Source organism: Marmota monax, unplaced genomic scaffold (genome assembly GCF_021218885.2).
Source record: "Marmota monax isolate L192 unplaced genomic scaffold, Marmota_monax_Labrador192_F-V1.1 WCK01_AAM20220418_F8-fsc00010, whole genome shotgun sequence".
NCBI lineage: Eukaryota > Metazoa > Chordata > Mammalia > Rodentia > Sciuridae > Marmota > Marmota monax.
This window is the reverse complement of record NW_026692321.1, coordinates 23,799,241-23,817,197: the sequence shown is the minus strand read 5'-3', so window position 1 is coordinate 23,817,197 and position 17,957 is coordinate 23,799,241. Positions and strand designations below refer to the sequence as shown.

At 33.5% G+C, this 17,957-nt stretch overlaps 1 protein-coding gene across 12 annotated transcripts in view; it reads right to left on the bottom strand.

The window, feature by feature from the left end:
- Nucleotides 1-17,957, bottom strand: part of Birc6 (baculoviral IAP repeat containing 6) — a 218,668-nt gene that overhangs the window by 67,495 nt on the left and 133,216 nt on the right. For all 12 annotated transcript variants that reach the window (XR_006851216.2, XM_046441601.2, XM_046441604.2 and 9 more), the window contains 7 exons: nt 16,692-17,472; nt 14,300-14,443; nt 13,737-13,866; nt 6,826-6,957; nt 5,692-5,859; nt 4,723-4,896; nt 414-610 (listed from right to left, as the gene is read on the bottom strand). Coding sequence is in view for 11 of the 12 variants with exons in the window: in XM_046441601.2 (XP_046297557.1) it covers nt 414-610; nt 4,723-4,896; nt 5,692-5,859; nt 6,826-6,957; nt 13,737-13,866; nt 14,300-14,443; nt 16,692-17,472 (1,726 nt within the window). In the remaining variant the exon portion in view is untranslated. The remainder of the gene's footprint in view (nt 1-413; nt 611-4,722; nt 4,897-5,691; nt 5,860-6,825; nt 6,958-13,736; nt 13,867-14,299; nt 14,444-16,691; nt 17,473-17,957) is intronic.

Below are 17,957 nucleotides of genomic sequence, written 5' to 3'. Positions count from 1 at the left end.
ATAGTAGTAAACATGAGAACAGGTTAAATTAATTTTTTTAATATCTACACTGAAAATGGCATCTAAAACAATGTTTTAGAACGAAAGAGCATATATGGACAATAGTACACAGTATTTTATTCTCCCTATTCCAATACGAACTATAAATAATATCAAATCTAAAAGAAGCACAGAAATGACAGCACTATTGTGACAACCATAAAAATCAAGAAAAATGCTACAGCATGATGAGTTTAGCAAATGCAGTTTGTCTATAACATTTCTTTAGAAGTGACTAATTCTCATAAAGCCGTGTAAAGACTAACCTTTGAAAGAGTTATATAATGATCAAAAAGGTTAATGCAAGTTAAAAACCAAAACAACAACAAAAATCAAACAAACAAACAAAAATACACATCAGTATCTCATCTTACCTGCTGAATTACTTCTGGATACAGCATGGGCAGTCTTTCTGCAATCAAGGCTAATCCACCCATTCCTGCAAAAACTTGTAATGGTGACTGAATGGGACAGGTTTCAAGTAAAGATTCATCCAATATCCCATCCAAACAGTCATCACTTGGAGTGAGAGCCTCATCTTCTGGACAGCTACCAATTAAGTCTCCATGATCTATACAATAACAAAAAACTGAATGGGTAAGAAAAGATCTGGGTTTTTAATAGAGCTATTATTTTTTAAAAGTTAATACGTGCATTGAAGGAAAAAAAAACAAAACCAAAGTCATCCAGTCAAAAGCAGCTTAGTTAGACATGTCCCTCCAGGTCATGTGCATACATACACAACATCCCCTTTTGTGTGATTAAGATCTTAGTGTATTATCATGTTTTTCCACACATCATGAATATTCACCAATTCAAAATCCCAAAGCTACACACACACACACACACACGTATTAGTTGTAGATGGACACAATACCTTTATTTTGTGTATTTATTTTTATGTGTTGCTGAGGATCGTATCCAGTGCCTCACACATGCTAGTTGAGTGCTCTAACACTGAGCCACAACCCCAGCCCTGCACAAGTATCTTTGATAACCAAGAATTCACTATACCAACTCAATCTGTTACAAAAAATTGTAATCCTTTCTTGGGGACAAAAATTTCACTGGAGACAGAAAGGGCAACAGGCCTCCAGACAAACATACTGATAGTGTCACAACTAAAATAATGCATTCCCTTGATGCTCAATATAAAATGAAACAAAGCAAAAGAATAATCAAGCATGCTTCTAAGAGGGTTCATTTTCAGATTTCTATTCCTAAATATTAGTAAGAAAGTATGTTCCCAGTAAATTAAAGTATTCCTGTAGTACAACCAGAAGATGCACACATGAGTGGCACTTGCTCCCATCTCTGCCTGTATACTTCCTTCTGTCCTCTGTTGCAGCGTAACGAACAAGTTCTCATATACACTGCCCAAAGATAAACAATTCCACGTCCAAGATGCATCTTTTCTATCAATTATAACAAAGAGATATTTACAAGTTGACTAAATCACTAGCTCTACTTTTTATGACACACTGATACTACAGGACATCTAGAAAGCTTAAATGTTGTGGAATAAAGCATGAACTTTGTATAAAATAAACACAAGTATTTTACTAAAAATGCACATAGAGACCTATGGTTATAATCTAAAAATGTCTTCCAGAAATGGAGAAAAGAGCTCTTATCCTCACCCTTCCTCTTTTCCCTCTTCTCCATTCCAGTGACTAAATTCAGGACTACACCTAGGAACAACAAAGGTCATTACCAGAAGACAGTTCTTCCTAAAAACTAACAAAGGGTATTAATACAGGTATTTTTTTCTGTTCTTCTAAAACTTTGAGCATTAGGACTTTTACTTTAATAACCTACACTATTAACTAAAATCACATATAACAATGGCTAGACAATCTGAATTAATGTAAAGGGCACAGATTGTTTCTCTATGCATGCTTTCTACTTCCCCTACCCACAATCCAGTGAACCTTCAATGTACTCTCCAAGACATTAAGTTCAGCAGTTCTACTCCCCTCACTGGCAACCATTCCATCAAAGTAATGAAAAATATTTAAAAGGGCATACTTTAGACCTCTACTTTTACCATGTATAAAACTTACATAGTTGGACTTACATTTCCAACTATACATACTGAAGCACTGAATAAATCGCATACAATTTAATAACAAATGCTAGACTTTGAAGAAAAAAAAAAAAAAAACCCAAACCAAACCAAAACAAAACCCCCTTTTTAATGACTAGAATTGGAAAGTGTCTTCCAAATTGGAACATTCTACATCAGAACCCTTCCCTTCTCATCTCTTACTAACCCAGGGGTAAGATATATGCATCTGTAATGTTTATATGTTTTTACTAACTTTAGTAACTTATATGTGTTTACTAACTCCACTTTTGTCATACACTGGCAACGTCTTTAACATCTAGCTAGATTAGATATAAATTAGGAGTCATCTGTCTTTTATATACAATATTTACACAGCATAGTAAAACAAAACTCACAGACAATGATCACTATATATTCACAGAAAATACAATGGTATAAAGCCCTTTGCATTTTTCTTTTCCTTTGTCCTCCCTAAATCAGAAATATAATATGCACTACTCAGAGAAGTGTTTTGCTCATACAGTTATCTCATCATAAATTTTAACAAAAAAAAAAATCAACAAAATATTTTCCTTACTGCCTCTTTTTGTTTAATAACTTTATTTATGTGGTGCTGAGAATCAAACCCAATGCCTCACATGTGCTAGGCAAGCGCTCTACCAATGAGCCATAACTCCAGCCCCTGCCTCTACTTTTTACTTTGTACTAGATGTTTCAAATAAGGACTTAAGTTTGTCCACTATGTACATAGTAGTGTTGAATAAACTACACACATGAAACAATGGTTATATCTGAATGTGACTTCTAAGTAGGATCATTCTGGCTTAGAATCCCTCATTTCTTTCACTTCTTTCTCCCTATGTCACATTTGATATAGGCACACGTGTCACTCAAATATGATGCAGATCTGTTTTTATAACAACCCTTCCATTTACAAAAGCATATACTGTTGCCTCGCCTACTCAACCAAAGAATACAAATATCATCAGTTATTGAGATGTAGCTATATTAAGGCTAAATGCCAACATGACTTTTAGATACTTCTGATACTGCCTTTTATGACCTTGTTATTCAAAGCACAGTCCACGGACTGTTACCATGTACCATCTCAAGTTTCATACCAGACCTACTAAAATTTTTTAAAAATCTGCATTTTAACATGGTTAATATCTAATCTAATCCTAAGTATGATGAAGCCTGAAAAGTGCTGTACTTTGGGCACAGTTGTAAGTTATAGACTTATGTTTTTAAAAAGTCCTCAAAGAAGATTCTAGCTAGTAATATGCATATATTACACTTTAAAGTATCCAGTTAGGGTAGGGTATGGTGGCGAACATCTTTAAACATAGCTACTTGGGAGGCTGTGGCATGGGTATAGGAAGTTTTAAGTCAGCCTAGGAAACTCAACAATACCTTGTCTCAAAAAACAAACAAACAAACAAATAAACAAAAGAGCTGGCGATATGGCTCTGTGGTAAAGGACCACTGGGTTCAATCCCAAGTAACAGGGGAAAAAATATCCAATTAGAAAAGGCAAAATAAGAACTCTACCATATTGGTTTAACTCTGAAATACTAAGTTGGAAAACCAAAACACTGGTATACTCAAACCTTATAAATATTAAAGACATAATTTAAAAAATTTAAAAAATGGACAAACAGTCCTGCCAAAAACGTAGGGAACGGAAATGTGTACTAATGAAGAATAAAAATGGCCAATAACTAGGGGATAGGGTTGTGGCTCAGTGGTACAGTGCTCGCCTAGCACATATGAGGCACTGGGTTCAAACCTCAGCACCACATAAAAATGAAATAAAGATATGGTGTCCACCTACAATTTAAAAAATATTTTTTTAAAATGGGCAATAACTAAAAATTCAGTCATGAGAAAGATTCAACATTTAAATATGATAATACCATATTAATATTATGAACTAGAAACAATCAGAGTGTTTAAATAATTACAGAGCATAGATTGTTAGATCCATACCAAAATATCGGTAATAAAAATGCACATCTGAAATATTAAATGGAATACATATGTAAAAAAATAAAAAGATAAGAAAATGCATGATCCAAATTTGTATGAGTAAATGAAGTACCACTCAATATATAAAGCATTATACGGCTCTCACTTTGACTATTAAAATGACAATTCACATAATTTTCACAGTAATGTTAGCAATTAAAGTACACATAAGTGATAATATAAGAGGAATTAGCATAACTATAGTCCAAATAAAATCATGGCAATTTTTAATGTCTACAAATTAACTAAGTCAAAGGAAAAATATCTTGTCAGGCAGACACAATGAAAACAGTCAGTTGGGTGCAGTGGTGCACGCCTATAATCCTAGCGATTTGCAAAGCTAAGGTAGGAGGATCTCAAATTCGAGGCCAAGCTTAGCAATTTAGCGAGATCCTAAGCAAGTTAGCAAGACCCTGTCTCAAAAAATAAAAATGGTTGGGAATGTAGCTCAGTGGTAAAGGACTCAGGGGTGTTTTACCACTGAGCTACATCACCAGTACCAAAAAGAAAACAATCAATTAAGTCATTTACTAGAAATCTTTGCTGTATTAAAGACTATAATTTTTAAAGTAGCATCATGCACATACCTTTTTCAGGGTGTAATCTTTTAAAAGAATCTGTTTTTGACAGACTTGGGTCTGTGATAACTCTTGATCCCAGCTTAACAGTCAGATCTATCGAACGGTAACCTTGAGGAAGTTTTCGGTCATAGAGGAGAGTTAAAAGCTGGGCAAGTGTCATTTCAGCTGGCAACGGCTGGCCTAAAAATGACATAACTAAGTTAAATTAGAATCCAAGAGGAAAACATTTACTTGGCTTGATTTATTCTATTTTATTTTATTTTGACTAAATCACAGGCAAGAGTTCGATTCTGGCTTAACAGTCAGATCTGCTGAACAGTAACCACAACAATTTAAATTGAGCTACTACAAAATTTTACTTTACTTCTGACATGTGAACAATAATGTCCACATGAATTGTTAATTAAAGTAGCACATCACAAGCAAAATAGAAACAATAAAACAGACATCCATAGTTTGATGAATTCTGCTACAAATTGACAACGAAAAGCTACAAAAAGAAATCCAGAGTTAGTTGGTAGTATGATTATAATGATATGGCACAAAAATAATAAAATATGTATCACTTTCACCAATGGAAAGTATACTGGCCACAGACTTTTTTTTTGTTGGGAAGAATGTACTGCTTAACTATTAGTGACATATATGACAGCTCACTGCCAGTTTAAAAAATTAGCCTCACATTGTTTTCTATATAACTCTTTTTTATGGCATACTAACAGCAAAAGGTAGGAAGCCAGTTAAAGTACAAGGATGTAATTTAACAGGGTTAAAGAAGATATAAAATACATTACTTCCTTTCTGTTTTTTTTCTTTTGAATGGAACTGTATAGAGAAAATATCACTAATTCATTTATTTCATCAAAAACACCTAAACAAAAATAATTCTGATGACTATAAGTGTGATTTTTATAGCTATAAGCTTATTAAAAATTTCTCTGATGTTTACTGATGCCTAGGTAATGTGAATATTACCTGCCAAGAGCTTGTGAAACAGATGAAACACCGGGACAGTAATTATTTTGTTCGCAGCCTCTGCACCTGAGGAAGTACTTCCTATTTTATCAGGTATTGTCCTCCCCCTCCTGGATGGAGGGCGAGGTGGTGTAGCAGACAGTGCACGTTTAGATTGGGATTTCAGGCCTAAAAGAAAACAATAAAAATGTAAAAATCTATGTAAACAGAACACTAAAAGTACAAGTGAGTTTCTAAAATATTTTTAAAAAAAAAAACATGCACTCCTAGTTAAGCTAAAATACAAAAATGTTTCTTCTAAACAAAAACCTAATCTACCAATTCTATTCACTTTATGACAATAAGCGTTAGCTTGTATCTGTTTTCCAAGAGAGTAAAAATATTGCTAACTGCTATAATCTGAGATAGATGACCATCCACACAGTAAAATATAGTTTTGTGTAAATACATAAGAAATCTCTGAGATGGGGTAGATATTCCAATACAGAGGTTTCCTAATTGAGGAGTAATCTATGTTCAACTTTATTATTTGTCATAAAATCTCACTCAGGTTAAAAATATAACCTTCCAAAATTATGTTACCCTTGCTGATTTTTATTACTCTTTAATCCAATACTGAAAACTTGTTTTTCAACCAATTTTTAAATTACTTTTACTTTCTTCTAACTTTATATGGAAAGTATACTGGCCAAAGACTTTTTTGTGTTGGGAAAAATGTACTGTTTAACTATTAATGCCATATCTGACAGCTCACTGCCAGTTAAACACATTGTAAATGAAAAGTAGTAAGTACATTTTTATTTTATGTGGTTTTTTTTGTTTGTTTGTTTGTTTGTTTTAAACAAGAGGGTCATATGAAAATTTCCAAACACTTAGGGAACTTGTAAGGGTGTGAATCCCTGTAGCTTGGATACACACTATCAAGCTTCTATGGAATATCTGAGCTACCTCCACATGTTCAGTATTTTATGCACAGTAAGCTTGTGCATAAAATAAGTTTAATAATTCCAATGGCAAAGAATAACAGACTTCTGGTACAAAATTTATAAATCTGGTGTTAAAAGATTGTATATCAGCCTTCTGCACTAATACATTTATTACATTAAATTCCTATAAATATAACAGAAAGCATACCAGAGGCAACAACAACACTGTAATTGTCTTGAAATCCATTTTCCGCCTTAACTTTTTCTTTTTCTTCATGGTTTTTCTTTTCTTTGTCATCTTTTTGTTCACTAATTAGTTTAGCTGTGATACTTGGAGTATCTGTAAGAAAATATTGTCTATAATGTACTATTGTTTCTCTAAATCATTGAGAAGGGAAGCAATAAATGATTTCAGAAGACTATACAGGATATTGCTCCTAGACTGAGGCAATGTAAAGAAATTTAGAAGAAATGCTGTTAAAGCCTGATGGTTTAATGCTTCCTTATAAAAATGGAAGTAACATGGTACATGTTTGTAAGGAAGAATATTTATGTATTTCAATAGTACTACCGCTAAAGGCAGTGAAAAACCTTAAAAACAAAAATTTGCTTTGGTTTAAGCAGAGTTCATTAACTGATACCTCCAGCTAATTCAGGCCTCCAAACATAGATACCAAGAAAATAATATTAATTTCAAAGTAATAGGGAAAAAAGAACAAAAATTAAAAATAAAAAAAAAACTTTACAACTGCTAGAAGAAAACAAAGGTTCAATACTCCAACATATTGGTGTGAGCACTGACTTCCTTAAACAAGAGACCTAAGGTGCAAGAAATAAAACCAAGAATCAGTAGGTAGGATGATATACAAATTAAAAAGTTTCTGCACAACAAAAGAAACAATTAAGAGTGCGAAGAGGTAGCTAAATTGTTTTCTTCCAAGTTTTCCTACTTGGGATCAATCCAGCACCATCGCACCTGCACCTTCACCTTCGTGAGCCCAATTCGGAGAATATGAAGCAGAGAGGAATGGGCCAAAATTGAGGTGAATCTGGGCTCTCTGATCCAGAGAGAACATAAGAGCTGTTGGCACAGCGGGCATTAAAACTGTCACTCCAGAGGAGCTTAAGTGAAGAGTCTGAGGTGAGCATGCTCCTTAATTCAAAGAACCCCCTTCTGAAAGATACTTTGCTATGATGAGGGAATCAAGGAAATGAGATTCTAGACTCAAAGATTCATATCAAGGAATTAACTCTTACAGATAAAGGGAAAAGACAAGTGGATCTTGGAAGATAATTATTCTAAATATGCAGGGAAGAACCAAAGTTGAAGGTTGTTTTTCTTAGAGAACAACATTTGTCATATTTATTTCATCAAGAATCTGAAGATTTGTATGTAAGAAAAACTTTACTCTTCTAAAGACTTCAAGATTATAGGAATAAAAGGGAAGTCATAATTCTCAAAAGAGTATTTTTTAACCAATAATAAATTCCAATTTGAAGTGTTCTTCATTATACATTGTTCCAAAAACTGAAAAAAGGAGAGCCTACAGAATGTGGGATCTTTGCCAGCTGCTCTTCCAAAAAGGGGTTAATATCCAGAACATATAAAGAACTCAAAATGCATACCACCAAAACAAACAAACAATAACCCATCAGTAAATGGGCCAAAGAACTAACACAAATGGCCAACAAAAGGATGAAAAAAATATTGAACATTCCTAACAATCAGGGAAATGCACAACAAAACAACATTGTAATTCCATCTCATTCTAGTCAGAATGGCAATCAACAATAGAAATAGTAAGAAATGCTGAAGAGGATGTGAGGATAAGGGCACACTCATACATTGTTGGTGGGACTGCAAATTAGTACAATCACCTTGGAAAACAGTATGGAGATTTCCTCAAAAGACTCAGCAAGCACCATGTACAGGCAGAGGAATGAGAAGTTATGCTCCATTTGCGTACAATGTGTCAAAATGTATTCTGTCATGTAAACTAATTAGAATAAAAAAAAAACAACTAAGAATGAAACTACTATAGGACCCAGCTATCCACTAATTGATATTTATCCAAAAGACTAAAATCAGCATATTTTAGTGATACACGTATTGATATCAATATTCACAGCAGTGCAATTCACAATAGCCAAGTTTTGGAACTAGTCCAGGTGCCTGTCAAAAAATGGATAAAGAAAATGCAGTATGTATACACAATGAAATTTTACACAGTTATAAAGGAGAATAAAATTATATTATTTGCTGGTAAATGAATGAAGTGGAGAACACCAAGCTAAGTGAAATAAGCCAGACTCACAAAGGCTGAATGTCTTCTCTCATGTGTGAAAGATAGAGAGAAATATGGAATTAAAAAATAAGGGTAGGGGGAGATCCCATGAAAATAGAAGGGAGAGAGGTGGAGCAGAGGAAGGGAATCAAAGAGGAAGATGGAGAGATGGGAAAAGGGAGGAATCAAGGAATGAAACTGACTTATATTATATACAAGCATACATGAATACAGAACAGTGAATTCTACATATACATAAATATAAAGAACCAATTTTAAAAAGAAAGAAACTAATAAAGAAGGAAAGAAGGAAGGAAGGAAGGAAGGAAGGAAGGAAGGAAGGCAGGCAGGCAGGCAGGCAGGCAGGCAGGCTGGCTAACAGCATACAGGAAAGGGAGCAGGGGGAAGAAGGAGAAGAGGGAAAAATGGATGTACTGGGGACTGAAATGGAGCAAATTATTACATGCATTTATAAATATGTAAAAATGAACCACACTATTATGTAACTATCATACACTAATAAAAACATTTAAAAAAAATTTTAAAAAGACCAAATGAGGAAAGCCTTAGGAAGGCTACTGACAGCCTATAAAAGGCAAGTATGGGACTGGACCTTGGAGCTCATTCAATTAGATTTCTACTACAAATGGGAGTATATAAGAACAACTTTCCACAACAAAGATTTCCTATTTTGTTATTTTTATTTAAAAATAAATAGAAAATCTTCAATATTTTAGTATATTTTTAAAAATAAATATAAAGTTGGGTGTGGTGGCGCACGCCTGTAATTCCAGTTTGTGGATACAGGACAATCACAAGTTTGAGGCCAATCCTGTCAAATTTGTGAGGCACTATCTTAAAAAAAAAAAAAAAGGGCTGGGGATGTAACTCCAGAGAGTGGGAGAGTGCCCCTGGGTTTAATCATTAGTCCCAACTAAAATAAAAGAACACAGGTATTAATAAACTGTTATTACTCTCTAATTAACAGTTTTAATTATACTGGTATATAATGTGCTACTAAAAATCATAAAATAAATGGGTGGTCATATAATGAAGTCAAGTAGCCATTAAGAAATTCAAAGGCCAGACTGTTTGATATTAGGAATATTTTACCATGTATAACTGATCAATTCTTTTTGATTTTCTAATTTAACACAATTATGATATAAAACTCTTTTACGTTAAAATGTTAAACAATCAGGGGCTGGGGATGTGGCTCAAGTGGTAGCGCGCTCGCCTGGTATGCGTGCAGCCAGGGTTCAATCCTCAGCACCACATACAAACAAAGATGTTGTGTCCGCCGAAAAACTAAAAAATAAATATTAAAAAATTCTCTCTCTCTCTTAAAAAAAATGTTAAACAATCACATGACAAATGAGAGTATTTTTTGTAACATCTAATATTCTCTTGTTTGAGTATCTGAAAATATAAAGGCTTTTTACTAATTGTTGATTGTGTTTTGTTTTTATTTTTGTGAAATTAGAAGAAATCAATCAAGTAAATCTTAATGGCAAAAATATGGACACAGATTTAGTGAAGTATATAAGTAACAAAATAATTCACAAAATGAACTTATAGTATCATCAGGGAGGAAAACCATGTGAAGAGCACTAGTTGATAATAATTTACATAGTACAACAAGAAGTTGAATTAATTTCCATTTATACACTCTGGTGTCTCCAAAATAAAACACAAAAACTACACAGCATTCAAATACCAAAAGATATGACCAAGAAAAATTTTTCTTAACCTCATTTTTGAAACTGTAAGAGACAAGACATGCTATCTGGTTTGGAATTCCACTTCTGCACAAGATAGAATAAGAACCAGATTTACACTCCCACTTGAAATAACTAATAATTAGGTGAATATATTTAATAATATTTTGCAGACAGTGAGCATGACACAGGGCAGTTCCACAAAGTTTGGATACGTGGAAACAAGTCAGGTGAGCTCTAGGAGAGTGTTTCCACTTATTGTATGGACAGTTTCTCAGATCAAAGCTCAGCACAATCCATGTGTCACTCTGGTTTGAAGATAAAGAGCTGAGACTTTAGGAAGACAAATACACTTGGTTGCAATCATAAGGCACATTTATGAAGGAGGAGTAATTTGTACATAGAATTCCAGCGATCTAGGGACACTCTCCTTTGAGTCTCCAGCATTTACTAAACAAGCAAATACACATGACAAAATAATCAAAGTCCAGGAAAAGTATTACCCAAAAAGAACAGGGGGAACAATCTCAGGGTCTCAAATGAGGGACCAGTGAATTACTAATTGAGTACCCAGAAGCATATAGCCTCTGAAGTGGGGTTAAATAAATTTTATACTTGCATTTTCAAACCTATTACTCTATTTCTTTTCCAATACAATACACCAATTTAAAGCTAATTTAAATTAAAAATTCAGTTTAGTCTCACCAGTTATATAGTTTGGTAATTCTCAACAACTTCCAAACTAGACAACATAGATTTATTAAAAAAATTCTATCCTCACAGTAAGTTTCACCTTACATTAAAACTTTATATGATCCTACCTAATAAAGCTTAAAAGCAGGTCCTAAAAGCAATTAACTACTTAAACTAACATAAATATACTTCTGGAAAAAAAATTTATAGAACAAAAAATAAACCAGAACCCAAGAAAATAGCATTCATGTTTTTCTGGAATCCAATAAAATTTTCAGACAAGGAGGCAAGAATGTACCATCTAACGTGAGGAGAAAAATAATACACACTGCCCAATGTGTTCAAGAAAGTAGAACACTTGTACACTTTAAGTAAGGACAAAGACATTTAAAAAAAGAACCAAATCAAACTTCTAAATATTTGATATAGAGATGCATAAATACAAATATAGTGACCTGTAAACTGTATTATTTATTTAAAACCAAAGGTGTCAACAGCTATAAGTGAGTAAAATTACTGATAAAATATTTCTAAATTACTTATATTTCTATGCATATTGAAATAAATATATGTAACATGTATCACAAAATGACTAAAGGTCATAAGCCCACTTCAAAGGGTTAAAGAACTGCTACAAAGAGGTTAAATTTAGCACATAAGTTTTGATGTGGTATATTTACAATTATGTTATTTGAACATTTATGTAATAAATGAAATTATGTTTAAAAATTAAAGGGAGGGGCTGGAGTTGTGGCTCAGAGGAAAAGCATTCACCTAGCATGCATGAGGCACTAAGTTATTATATCCACCTATTACTAAAGAATAAATATTACAAAAAAAAACAAATTAAAGGGAATTATTTTGTAGAATATTCTAAATGATGGAATACAATGTTTTACAATAGCATTCTTAGAAAAGTAATAAAAAATGTTAAAATTTCAGTTATTTTATAGTAGAATGTAGTTTTGAATTTCAAGTTAAATATATAAAATATCAATAATTAAAACTTTAGGAATATTTATTCCCTTCATCTATTTAATTAATTTTTATTTTTCATTTTATTTATCAGAAAAGAGCCTCTAAAATCAGTTTTTCAAAGAAGTTCAGCTGTAATAGATAAGACATTTTCAAGTTAGAAACCATGATTTTTAAAATAAGTATTACAGTATTATAACACTGCACTAAACACTTTGTTAAAAGGTAGGAAAGAATTTCAATTTTTGCATACAGCTGTTTTACATACAATGACTATGAAGTGAAAAAAAATCTTTTTTTTTTCCCTTCTTCAGAGATGGAGTCTCACTATGTTGCCCAGGCTGGGACTGAACTCCTGGGCTCAAGCAATCTTGACCTATCTTGACCTATAGGCATGCAACACAACGTCTTACCTAGAAAACAATATTTTTACCTTGCTCAAAGTGATCATGCCTACTTATATGGTTTAACTTAAGTTAGCACCTGAATATGGTAACAACTCTCCAATCTATTCAACCAGTTTTTTTGTTTTTTTTCCCTAATAAGCTTTAGATTTGTATTTTCCTCTGGTAAATGAACATCTCCAGGTTTTATATGATACTCCTATTCTTCCTTCAGTTGATAGTGATCCCTCTTAAGTATACAGTATATTTATACTCTAATACACACATTGACATTTCCAGTTTATTTTTAAATCTAACACACATAAACTCATAATTACTTTTAGCGGCAGAATGTGTCCTGCTTACCTTCACATCAATAGGTTAAATTCTAATTATACAAGTATCTGCACATAGCAGATATTCAATAAATTCATTGACTGATTAACTGGGATTTCTAAGAGGCAAGAAATAGAACTATCTAATGTAGATGATATGCATTCTGCTATTAAAAACTGCTTTAAAAAAAAACAACAACCTGTATGTTGCTTAAAAGCACACACTATACTACAAGCATGAAACCTACAGAAAATGCCTTCTGCTTTCTTCACTAATAGGCTATACATGATAAGGTGACAAAACACTTCTACCTATTTCATATGATAATGGAGCTCACTTTGTCCCTAGATTTAGAAAACATTTATTAATAAAACTTCTCTTATCCAATCTAATGCCTTGCAATTCATCACTATAGAATGACCAGAGGGTTTACTTTGGTAAAATTCCATCAATGATTTCCAAAGCCTGATCTGCATTTCTAGCTGCCCATTTTGTCATTACTATGCATAACATACATCATACCAAAATGACTACTCATGCCTGAATGCACTGTACATTTTGTCCAATTAATAAGTTTTTTATTCATGCTTTGAACTATAAAGATATTTTGACCTTTTCTAGTCATGAAGTGGTTGATAAGTGAGCAGAAGCAATGAAATAAAGTCATAAAACAGAATTCCACACATCTAACAAAGTAAAAGAAAAATTAATACTTAAAATCTGACTTGCCTGACACTCTGTCAAGAACATCTGATAATGTTGTTGAGACTGGTAAATGAAGAGTACGAAACTTGTGTCCTGCTCCATACATTGGATGCTGAATGACATGGCTAGTTGCATTAATTCTACCTTTGTACAGCTGAAAAATGAAGAAATTAAGAAGTCCACTTTTTAGAATATATATCATTATGAATCAATTTCAAAAACATATAAGAATGAAAAGTTCAATAAAGCACACAAAACACAAGAGTTTGATATATTTCTTTAAACATTATTTGCCATGATTGTTGTTAACTTTTCCATTAGCAGCATTGTACCCAATATTCTGTCATTTTTCCCCCCAAATCAAATCAAACTACTTAAGGTACAGTATAGGAAAAATTATGTTATTGAAATGGTGGGAGGTTATCCTCAAGAGAATTTCAAGTCCTGATATCAAGTATAGTTTGCTCCAGTTTCGGTTCGCTATTTTGAAAATTAGATGAATGTGAAGGTAAGTACACACTCAAAAATTAACTATGAGATATATTTACACAGAGGTAATCATTAAAATTTAAGTGTTAAATACTCACCGGACAGGGAGACTGAAGAAACATTGTCACTTTCTCGTCTTCCAGCATCAACTGTAAAAACAGTCTTCGTATAAACCCTGAAATATTCCCTGATGTTGGAAGATTCCCTCTTTGGGGAGATGTCTGAAATAGTTCACAAAGAACCTGGCAAGAGATTAAAAGAAGTTCACTGCAAATTTGTTTATAGCTTTTTTTTTTTAAAAAATTTTAATATTTATTTATTTATTTTTAGTTTTCGGCGGACACAACATCTTTGTTTGTATGTGGTGCTGAGGATCGAACCCGGGCCGCACGCATGCCAGGCAAGCGCGCTACCGCTTGAGCCACATCCCCAGCCCTGTTTATAGCTTTTATTTTGAAGAATAAACAGGAAATTAAGAACGTAGATTAACAAGTATACATCTAATACATTTACATCAAATCAGCAACTAAAGAAACAATTAACTTAAATATATATGAATACAGGGCTGGGGTTGTGGCTCAGTGACAAAGCACTTGCCTCGCACATATGAGGCACTGGGTTCGATCCTCAGCACCACAGAAAAAAAAATAAAGATACTGTGTCTATATATGACTAAAAAAATATTTCAAAACAAATATATGAATACAGTTAAGTTCAAAACATAAGAAACATTTCTGTGCATAAGAGAATTTACTACTAAAAGTAGGGTGCAGTGGTCCATTCTAGAGGCTCAGGAGGCTGAGGCAGGAGGATCTCAAGTTCAAATCCAACCCTGTCTCTAAATAAAATAAAGGACTGGGGATGCAGCTCAGTGGTTAAGTGCCCCCTGAATTCAATCCCTGATACCCACCTCCCCCTCCCCCAAAAGAAAAGAAATTACTACTGAAGAGTTTTTCACACAAGAAACTTTAGTCTTTATTAATATGGTTACAACAAAAATTATTTTATAAAGTACGTTAAAAATATAAAACAAAGGGCTGGGGATATAGCTCAGTTGGTAGAGTGCTTGCCTTGCATGCTCAAGGCCTTGGGTTCAATCCCTAGCACCACAAAAATAAATAAAGTCTTAAAATGAGACAGAGGTGATAATCAGGCCAGAAATCAATAGAACAGAAACAATTCAGGATACTCAATGACACATATCAAAATTTTAAGTATCTATAACCAAGCCCTTGGTCAAAGTTGATAACGTATAATTTCCCTTTAACTGCAGTAATCAGAAGGGTATTTTCCCAACCATTAAAATTATTATAAGATATCTTGTTCTTCCTCTTAATAAAGTTGAATCGCTCAATATTTTTGAAAAATTTTCACTGATACCCTTTAATCTACTAACAAAATTTGATCTCAATAAGCACTATTAAATAAGAGTAAAGTTTTATTAGCGTTTTCCCTGCATCAAAGAGGCTCTGTAATATAAACTCTATTATACACACACGCACATGCGCTTGCTAGAGAGAGAGAGAGAGAGAGAGAGAATGTGTGTGTGTGTGTGTGTGTTTGGAATATTTAATCATAGGAGCTGGGATTGTGGCTCAGCGGTAGAGTGCTTGTCTAGAACATGTGAGGCCCTGGGTTTGATCTTCAGCACCAACTATAAATAAACATTTTTTTAAAAAATCCTGGCAAAACATCCTTAAAGACAGGTATTACTAGCCCTGTTTTACATGTTAAACAACTTGTCCAAGGTCATAAAATCCAGAAACCTCAGAATATGACAAATACCAACTCAGAATTTGCCTTGAAATAATTCTAGGTTTCAAGATTTTAGGTCCCTCAGGCTTAATACAATAAATCATCATTCACATTTTAATTTTTTATTCTGAGACAGGGTCTCACTAAATTGCTGAAGTTGGCCTTGAACTTGTCATTCAGCCTCCAGAGTTGACGAGATTAAAGGTCTGAGCTACAATGTCTGGCTATCTTTTTTATGTGATTTATCCAGAGCCTCCTATGTGAAACCTACTCTGAAGTCTATATAATGAAAAGCAAATTAACAGTTATAGAAATCTGGCTACACCAAAATACAATGTTTAAATGCAGATGTGGTAAACAATGATCACAGTAAAGTGTTAATCTTCTTCCAGCAGCTAAAATATTATTCTTTTGGTCTTGTTCTTTTCAACTGGGAGCTTGGAGGGGTGTTAAGATCTACATAAAGAATCCCTATGTATGAATTTCCCAATCACCTTATCATAATGAATAAATTATTTTTGAGACCATATATTTTGAGGGGGCAGAGAGGAGATATTGGTACTTCATTTTAATTATAGTTTAAATTCAAATCTTCAAATACCACTTATCTCAAGTTTACCATCATCTGGCCTTAATACATAACCCTCTCTATTTTATTCTTCTAGTGCAAAGTGATAGTATATTAAAATAACAGACAACCAAAACCTAACACAGTTCAAGTTCTTCTCCTCTTACCTGTGCCATAAGCTTTTGATTATTAGGATGGCATGAAATACACTGCAGAAAGAACGCAACAGTTGCATTCTCAATTGCAGTACGCTGTTGAGTTGTCAGTCCTGTTGCAGCAGCTGAAGAAGGAGAAGCTGATCTTGCATTGGTCTGTTGTGCACCTAAGCTGTGTCCTCCAGAAGTAGACCCAGAATGACACAATAAAAAAAGAAGTGCTGTCCACAGTGGATTGACTTCAGAACCACCAAGCCAATCTTTCATAATATGGCTATTGCCAACTTCTGTCAAAAACCTAAGAATAGGGGCAACCAGGTCTGCTGTGACAGGCATTTTATTACAATGCTGTGGAACATGATGCCGCCTGAGTTTATCCTGGGAAATATCTATTGACTGAGCAAGGCTTTCTGAGTAAGAAATGTGGCTAAAGCAAAAACTAGCCAGACTCCTCACAAGAAGAGAAGGCAAACCGGAGTCTAGTAACTGTTTGATAGCTTCCGGAGACTGAGAAGAAGAAGCAAGGGTTGCCAGATGTGATTCAGTTAGCGCAAGAGGTGCTTGTGCATTTTTAGAGTCATCTGTTAAAGATGAACTAAGGTCCTGCTTTTTGCTATCATCTGTCATGGACAGACTGTGGTGACACTGCACTGGAGGAGGGGTAATTCCCATCCAGCCCATAAGTAATGAAAAATAATTTGGGTGTATGTGACACATAGAGCAAAGTAGACTGTCGACAGCTTTCTTCAAAACCATGTTGCAGGGAAGAGACATGGACCAATTAAAAAGTAACCTAGGGAAATAAAAGATACCATATATTAATAATATAGTTATTTTATAAAGAAAAAATCCATTATTTAAATATTTCTATTATAGACCAAATATACTGACAAAAAATATAGTTTATTTACACTTAACAATATGATACTATAGTGTGGGTGCTTACGATACATACATTTTTAAATAAATTAGATACACTGGATTTTGGTTAGACTTGTAAAATGAGTTCAGAAAATGAAGTGACTTATATTAAATGGTTCTATCATTATCAATGTAATCTTAAAAAAATCATGGGAAAAACAAAAAAAAATTATAAGAAGTGTTTAGGTTATATATGACATTTAAGTGGTGTAAGTTCATGTTTACAAATCGAAAATTTAGTGAGGTTCACTAATAAATCATGGATTATGCCAACTGGTAGGGCCAAATATGAAGATAAAGAGATTAAAAAAACAAAGGCTTACCTTCTCTAAGCCTTCATGGAACTATTCAGAAATA